Source organism: Triticum dicoccoides, chromosome 2B (genome assembly GCF_002162155.2).
Source record: "Triticum dicoccoides isolate Atlit2015 ecotype Zavitan chromosome 2B, WEW_v2.0, whole genome shotgun sequence".
Lineage (NCBI taxonomy): Eukaryota > Viridiplantae > Streptophyta > Magnoliopsida > Poales > Poaceae > Triticum > Triticum dicoccoides.
This window is the reverse complement of record NC_041383.1, coordinates 26,002,222-26,011,104: the sequence shown is the minus strand read 5'-3', so window position 1 is coordinate 26,011,104 and position 8,883 is coordinate 26,002,222. Positions and strand designations below refer to the sequence as shown.

The window sequence follows — 8,883 nt, the reverse complement described above, 5'->3', positions numbered from 1 at the left end:
GGTTTGCTCTGTTTTAGTTCCCTTCTGCGTATTTAATTATATTCTCGATTTATTACGTAAATTTTCATTCATAGTAATTAGTTGAAGTTAGGCTGGATCAAAAAATAATATGTGTGTATTTGCAACCTGCTTTGTTTTTTTGCTTCCAGACCATATGGTTGAGTGTTTCTTTTTTAAAGCATTTTCTGTTTACTATAGTTTACAGATTCAACCAGCCCATCTGGCTTCAATCAACCCATCTGGCTTCAACCAGCCCACTTTATTTTAAGCTTCCGTCGGCTCAATATTTAACATTCTGATACAGCCCATAAGGTCAACTTTCGTTGGCCCATATACACCATGCATACATTCAAACGATAGACTATGTGGTAATTTTTTTGCCACCTAGCAATATATATAATTACAGTAGCTTACACTGTTTATCTTAGCAATTTCTACACTTGCCAATATATAGCAAACTTGCATTTATTTATAACACATACACAAGGCTACAATTCAAAAAATAAAATAAAATAACATATAACTTTTTATTTCCTCACGGCAACGACAACTTAAGCATTACATAACAAACCCAGGTGTCGCTACGGCTAAGTTTTTTATGCTTCTACAATATGGGCTCTGTAGTGTTTCCAACTGATGGTATGAGTGCAGGGATAAAAGAACAAATATTGGACTCTTACCATGCATCCGTGAGTAATTGTTTGCAAGAAAACATGTAAAAACAATTAAGAAAATAATGATTCCAAGGATATGATGTATATATTGTACTACTTAATTTTCAATGCATCAGATTCTTATATGGTTAAAAAATGCAGAGGAAATTTTTCACAAATGGTGATTTGTGCAATCCAGGGAGACTTCTAAGCAGAGTGCGTAGGAGCCCAAGAGAGAGAAAAATGACCCATGTGAAAAAAAAATCTAGGTGCAAATCTGTTATTGTTGAAGGTGAGTTGTGTCTTTTCAATCAAAGAAGATAAATAATCCGTACTTCAGCCAGAGAGCATCCCATGGTGCTCATCTGAGGGTATATATTTTGTAGCCACGTCCAGTCCACGCGTCGCCACACCTAACCCATGTGTCGCCATGGCCTTTTCGACATAGCCACGTCCTTCCCACGTGCCAGTGCCTCCTCCCTTCCCTTCCACGTTCAGCCTATGCATCGGTGTGGCCCTGCTCACCTCGCCACGTCCAGCCCAGGCGTCCATAATTTGCCAAGCTATAAAACAGCCAGATCACACGTCCTATCAACCAGGATGTACAATATAAGCTGTAGACAGGCGCGGCGTGCCGCCGCGCGAGGTTCGCTAGTTGTATATTATCAAAGTCATGCACGATGTTTCTACAAATGCATATAAATCGTACTTTTTTAATCATAAATTAAGGATTTTGTGAATCTTTCCTTAATAGTTTTTTAATTACCAAGTTAATGAACTAGGAATATGAACATATTATGTTAAAGTATTGATATCATACATTGTTTACTAAATGTACATTTTTGAACTAGAATAATGAAAAAAAAACTAGACATGTTTTCTCTGATATATCTACATATCGTTCGATATATGACCCGATATTCAGCATCTAATATGTGGAAGCCAAACCAATACGAACCCGATATATGATATTTTGAAGCTTGGCGAGCATCCTTTAATCTTCATTCACCTTAATTACTCCTTCCAATTCTTTGGGCAACGGAGAATGACTAGCAATTTTTGGGAGAAAAATTTCAGCCTAAACTGGCGTAATCTCCTGCCTGCAAATCACGCCGAGCTTTTCCAGCGGCCATTTCGCCTGCGATTTAAAATCGTCGATAGGACCTGTAGAACCCTCAGTCTCATTACTCACTTTGCCGAGTCAATATGTTTTTGTTTCAAGAGCCTAAGAGAGAGAGAGAGAGAGAGAGAGAGAGAGAGAGAGAGAGAGAGAGATTTCATTAATTTGGCAGCAGTGTTTCTGCTTCTCTCTTTTGCAGTGAATTAATGTGTTTGACTTGTTGACAGAGGAATTTAAGAACATGTATTTGCTAAAGGTAGAGACCGTGTTAATGCTGTGAGCAATCACCGTTTTGTAACTGGATTATGCTTTTTCTTTAAAAATAATTAGCTGCCCATGTTTCTTACCTTAAGGGAAGAAACTGAAGTAGAGTTCCTTCCAAGTTTTAACTTGGTGAAATTTTGGAAATTCTTCCGCTCATTCTATTTGCAAGCTGTCTCAACTAATTGCTCATTGGTAAGTGAAAATGTTGGTAGACCGATAAATGTTGACCACGACACTCAGGACATTTTTTTTTTGGAAAAGTAGGCCCACCCCCGGCTTCTGCATCTGAAAGATGCGTGCGACCATATTATTAAAAAGTTCGAATAAAAACATAAGCTTAGTTCTAGTAGCTCGCAAACGGAGCAAAAATAAAAATGAAAACTCATTGCCACAACCGGCAGGATAATAGGACTAGAACACTAGACGCCTATCCTATTATGAGATCGTCATCCGAACCAGTTGAATATAGCCCGTGCTATCATCTTGTATTGGTTGCACCCAGTAACCAAAGGCTCCCTGGAGTCCGTAGGAGTGAGTAAGGACCACGTACGGATCCATGTAGTAGCTCTAAAGATGACCTGCAAGAAGTTTAAAATATGTTGTCTGTGAAAGATCATATCATTCCTGTAGTTTCATATAGCCCAAACAAGCGCACATATTTCAATCCGAATAAGAGACATAGTAATATGATCTACTCCAGCTAGCCACGTCCCAAATAACGCTTCAATGCTAACTGGAGGAATAATGTTAAAGACAATATGAATCGTTCGTCAAAGTAATTTCGCAAGAGGTCAATCTATGAATAGGTGTTGTACTGTTTCGTTATGATCACAAAAACAATATCGTGCACATCCTACCCAACGTTGCTTTACTAAATTATCTTTGGTGAGAATCACTTGCTTGTGGACAAACCACATGAAACATTTGATATGCAAGGAAAGCTTAATTATCCAAATATGTATCGATCTTGGGATTGGGCCAGCATTAGTTAGATCCATATACATAGATTTGACCATAATCACTCCATTCTGGTTAATTTTTAGTGAAAGGAATCAGTGGGTGTTTGTTTCCGGAGGCTTTTTGGTGTAGAAACTAGAAAAAGTCCCTCTTAGAGACTTTTTAACCAAACAGGAGGGACTATTAGGGACTAAAAGTTGCTTTTTGGGACTAAATGAAGAAGACTCTCAAGGAGAGTCTTTTTTGGGACTTTTCCAACAATGACCCTTCCTGCACTCATTGTCCCGCCGCCCCATGGTGTTGTTTGGTTGTTATTTTTTGGTATACGAGGGGTAACATGGTCAATTAATAACCTATAGGGAGGGACTAGGTACTTTTTAGTCCCTGAAAACAAACAGGGAGGGATTTTTTAGGGACTAGGGGCTTTTTAGTTGGGACTAGAAAAAGTCCTAAGACTTATGAACCAAACAAAGTCTCAGGTTGGTTGGATAGTTGAATCTCCGTCAACCTCCGTACCGAATGTAGCCAGGAATTCCAATGCCCCCCAACTAAAGATCTGCTAAACTGTATATTTAAGGGTACCTTCCTAGGACATGGTTCAGAACTTCACAAGACGTTGGCTTGACTAGCGTGAGGTTGCCCTGACGTGGCAAAGTAATGAGGCGGCCTCAGCATGGAAGCAGACATGTGGGTCCGCACCACTGAACTGGCTCGGTTTTTTATTACCTAGTCAGGCTTAATTTTACAACAACGGTACCTTGTCCGGTTTGATGTTTTTAACAGTCTGCAGTGCAAGTTACAACTGCGGTAAAAATATGTGGTCCAAAATGCAATTTTTGTCTATATGATAATGGCGTACAAGTATATGCACATAGAAATTAGTTAACTACAATTATGTTTGAGAGGTTGTCTTAGTGGCCAAAACATCATTTTCTGCTTCTCAAGACTGACGAGTTATAGCCTGATACATAACTTGGTTAACTGACGGGATGACGTGCAACAAAGTGACATTCCATTTTTATCTTTACCTTTGTATCCCTGTGTATCTTTAAACACAGCAAGCAAAGAATATGATGATGGCTGCGTGTGGTGTGTGTGAAGTAAGGAATTCACAGCTCTTATTTAGAGAGACAAAGCACAAAGAAAAAGCACGCAAAGCAGACGCAAGGCATGCCAGCTCATAATGCTAGCAAAGCTACATCCATATTCCTTCTACTCGAGGCACATGTCTCCATCCAACTTCCAGTTTCTACCTCCCCGATCTATTTTGCTTCTGTAGGCTTCTGCCAGCACCACAATTTATCAAGGTACCAACCTGAATCATTTTGTAAACATATCTGCAGATTAGTTAATCCCTTCTCCAAATATGTACGAGTCATTAATTCTTTTACAAGGAATGATGTTAACTTGTTCAAATGTGTAGGAAAGGAAGGAATTTTTCACATGGAGCTGCTGCCCTTGTCGGTAAGCAAGAACTAGATCATAGCCAAAAAGGAAGATTGGTCCGATTCGTCATGCCTCCAGAGGTAATCCGTGACTCATCTTGATCTTCAGTGATTAATGCTGCAGTTTGTGTTCTACTTCGGTTTCTTTAGCTACTGAGCGTAACTTGGATCTTGATTTTTTAGTGATGGTACAGTCAAGAATATAAATGCACTTAATTGTTTACACACTTGATTGGTGATTATGCAGTTATCACTCACTTCCATGCTTTTATATGCACCACTTGGTCCTTGCTTTATTTTGTATTAATAAGTTATGTCTTAATTGATTTACGGTTTTTCATAGTTATGATGCACATTGTAGTTTGAAATTAAAGAGTTTGAGCAAGAAAGCTAAAAATGGCGAACCTCATTTGGTGTTATTATTGTTGAACACTGCAGAAGATAAAGATCGAGCCAAAAAACATCGATGCTGCAGCAGGAGAGATACTTGGTGTTTTGGAGGACACAAGCAAAGGAAATCTGATCTACTTCAAGGGCTGGGAGGGATTTGGAGCATCGGCTATTCTCAATCTGGTAGCTCAACGCCTGAAATCATCAACAAGACAGAACAAGTTTGATATAGTTATCCATGTGGATTGCTCAGTATGGAAAAGCATGAGAGCCCTGCAAAAGGCAATCGCAGAGGAGTTGGAGCTTCCGCATTCGGTAATGGCCATCTTTGATCGGTGTGAGGAGGACGACGACTTCAGTGGGATAGATGAAGGCTCCAGAGGGGTGATAGCAGATATCAGAAGGGAAATCTTCAGAAAACTTGTTAACAGTATATTTGTGGTAGTTTTTCACAACGGGAGCAGAAGGTACATTGATTTGTATGATTGTGGTGTCCCAATAACAACATTTTTGAGTAACATGATGTTGTGGACCTGGCACGGGAGGTTTCGGGTCGATCTCGATCGAATACTAGAAGATGGGGAACATGGAAAGATGAAGAGTCAGACAGATGTTCTCTTATATGCTTCTGCGCAACTTGAAGATGAGGAAATACGAGATCTACTGCATGAAGAGGCTTTGGAGGTTGCCAGGTGTGCGGGCATTGTTAAGCCCGATGATATAAGCCACAAGATAGTCACGGAGTGCCTCATATACATGACAAAAATTGCTACGGACTTGAAGACACATGCACCAAACTATTGGATCTGTGATGGTATTATACAGGGCCAAGACAATGCATCAGCATGGGATATTGGCAATTCTCTCAGAAACATGTGCTTGGATGTTGAGTTAACATATAGTGAGGAAACAGCTCCCATGCTACAGGTGTCGGGTGATTTACTTGTTAACCGCTGGAATTTCACCACCCACAAAAAACTCCTAAAGGATAACACTCGTGTGCTGCCTCCTCAGGTGACATCATTCTTCCTTTCTGCAGATGAGCCACCAAGAAATACAACATCAATACTACCAGTTGGCATGTTCCAACATTCACAAAGCAGCAAGCTACGTGTGTTACATCTGTCTCATTGCACCTTCAGTTTTGCATCTCCTCCCTTCGTTCATTGTGTCCAACTAAGATTGCTCCATCTGGACCATTGCACGAATATCACAGACGATGAAGAGCATCCAAGCCACAATGAAAACATGACATGTTCCCAGAAGTTATGGGTTCTGGTTTTGAGGTATACAGATTGGTATTGGCTTCTATCGGAAAAGATGATGAGTTTAATGACTGACCTCAGGGAGTTGAATGTGGAGGGAGCCAAGCATTGGAGCATAAGCGATTTGTGTGGTGATATTCCTAGCCTTGTCGTACTTCGAGTAACAGCCAACACAGTCACAATTCATTCACAAGACATCATAAAAAATAATGGTGCATCACTCCTCAACTTGTCCAAGGCAAGTCTCCTGAAGACAGTCAGCCTTGAGAGTTGTGCTGAATTGGAACAAGTCACCCCTTTCATGTTACCCCCATTGCTTGAGTCATTTAGCTTCATCAACAGTGGTGCTACTGCTGCCAAGATATCTTGTATCTCCTTTCGGGGTTGTTCTCAGTTGAAGAATATACTTCTCAGAGGAAATTTGGGGCGCCTGGGGGAGCTGGACCTCTCGGACACGGCAGTGAAAACCCTTGACCTCGGAGAATTGGAAGCTCCAAACCTAAAGTGTTTCATACTGCTGGGCTGCAAGAAGCTCCGTGCAATATTATGGCCACCGGAAGATAAAAGGACATGGGCGTTGGAGAAGTTGCACATCAGCACCGTCCAACTTGCATCACCAAGCCAGAATAATTGGGAAGAGAAGACCAATGAGGCTAGTGTTGCTGGAGGATCATCATCCATCTTTGCTTTTGGGGAATCCCAACTAGGCACCAGGCAAATTGCATCTTTTGACTTTAATCGGTACATATCTGTTGTGGATCCAAGGCTCATGTGGTCTCTTATGCCCTTTCAGAAAGAAATTGAGGGAAACTTTGTATACATGGAGATTGATTCATCTCCTGCCAGTGGAGCTACTGTTGGTGGCCGTGAAGTTGCTCAAGGCATCGGGAGCCAGCAGCAGGTTGCTCAATACTTATATGCAAGAGATGTCTTTCAAGAGCACCCGCAAGCTGTCACTGCTATCGAAGGTGTGACCAGCTGGATGTGGGCTTGCCCACCTATTCCTACTCCAAGACCTCAAGACTGGTACTTCCACATGCAAGATGAAGAGAAGATGGAGAGTGGATCGTTACAGGAACAACACAACACTCGGAGGATTAGTACCAGTGTTGCTTTAGCCCCTGTTTTGATGTGTGATAATGCACGGATGCTGTATGTGCATGATAGCTATTCCACCACTTGCATTCCATGCCCACAAGGTGCAAAGTGGTGGTATCTTGAATGGTGCCGAGTTGAGAGGTGCCCCAAGCTTTGCTTTGTCTTTGCTACTCCCCAACTAAGTAGTGGGAAGCAAACCTTTTTCTATCTGTCTACATTCTGGGCATCCCAGCTCCCTATGGCGTGCTACATCTGGAACTGGAGTACAACATACCAACCAAGTGTAGGATCCTTCGAATACCTAGTATTATTGCACCTGGACAATTGCCCCAGGCTCAAACATGTGCTTCCCTTGTCTGAGCATATGGACACCCTGCCTAGCCTGGAGACGCTCGAGATCGTGTGCTGCGGTGATCTGAAGGAAGTCTTCCCTTTGGACCCTAAGCGCCAACAGAAGCAGGAAATTATAAGATTTCCCAACCTAAGAAGGATCCACCTGTACCAGCTCTACACTCTACAGAGCATCTGTGGGAGCAGGATGTCAGCGCCCAACCTTGAGACCATCAGAATCAGGGGTTGCTGGGGCCTTACACGCTTGCCATCTGTCAGTAGCAGCACCACCAAGCGGCCCAAGGTGGACTGCGAGAAGGACTGGTGGGACAACCTGAAGTGGGACGGTCTAGAGGCAAACCACGACCCTTCGCTCTATGAATCATGCCACTCGCGATACTACAAGAAGGCCCACCTGCCAAGGGTCACCGTTCTCAGGTGAGATATATTGCTCAATAACTTGGTGTGTTAGCGAACTTAAACTTGCTGTTTCTATCTGTACTACTTTTTTTTTGTCCTGATACTATACGTGCATAGTATCATCCCATTGATGGTTTGTTCTGCTGCACTATTGTAGGTAATCAAATCCATCCATGGTCGATGATGGCTACAGGACGTCGGCCCTATGGCGCTACGGTGCTTAATTTGCCGAAGCTTTCTCTGAAGTGTGCGTCCGTGTGTGTTGTTGCCTTACTTGATGCTGCTTGATTGGTCCGTTTGGTTGTGTGAAATCTGCATCTGCATTGCCATTGGTTTGGTGATGCGTCTTCTAGTTCAGTCTGACTTGGTTTATCTTGATCTTGTTTGTTTTGCTCATATTTTCTTGATGAAAGCCATATAGGCTTCAAAGTAAGCATGCATCATTTGGTTGGATAGATGATGAAGGGTACACGCTTTGAGAGAAATAAATAAGAGAGGGCATTCAGCCTATGCTGCATGAGCACCCTGCCTGCTCATGCTGCTGCTATCCTGTTGCTCTCCATTTGTGTGTTGTGGAATGTGATTTGTCAGCTACAGACTGATTATTGTAATGCTAAGCAATACCTTCTACATTTATACAAATGGTGATTTGTGTGTGTGTCATACATAAACTGCAATTTTATGTTTTGTTATGCACTGATGGCATATAAGCTTGTAAAATTAACTTGGGTCAGTTTTTTCTTGACTAGTTGTTGCTGGAAACCGTTCATTTCTACTAACTAGATTTATGCTTGTATTAGAGTAGATAATAAGCCACATGCGGTTAACTGAGTAATTATAGGTCCTATTGGCTGTAGCAGATGTGGCTTAGGCTACTCCTATCCAATTGATGAAGAGGCGCTGATAGTCTGGGCCTGATACCAAACAGACGTCGCAACCAA

The 8,883-nt window shown here is 41.9% G+C and overlaps 1 protein-coding gene across 1 annotated transcript; it reads left to right on the top strand.

The window, feature by feature from the left end:
• The first annotated feature begins 4,422 nt into the window (after positions 1-4,422).
• LOC119366908 lies at positions 4,423-8,508 on the top strand. Its single transcript, XM_037632589.1, has 3 exons — positions 4,423-4,520; positions 4,878-7,960; positions 8,100-8,508. Exons 1-3 carry the CDS (start codon positions 4,509-4,511, stop codon positions 8,101-8,103), a joined length of 3,099 nt encoding a protein of 1,032 aa, XP_037488486.1. The 5' UTR covers positions 4,423-4,508; the 3' UTR covers positions 8,104-8,508.
• Positions 8,509-8,883: the final 375 nt, after the last annotated feature.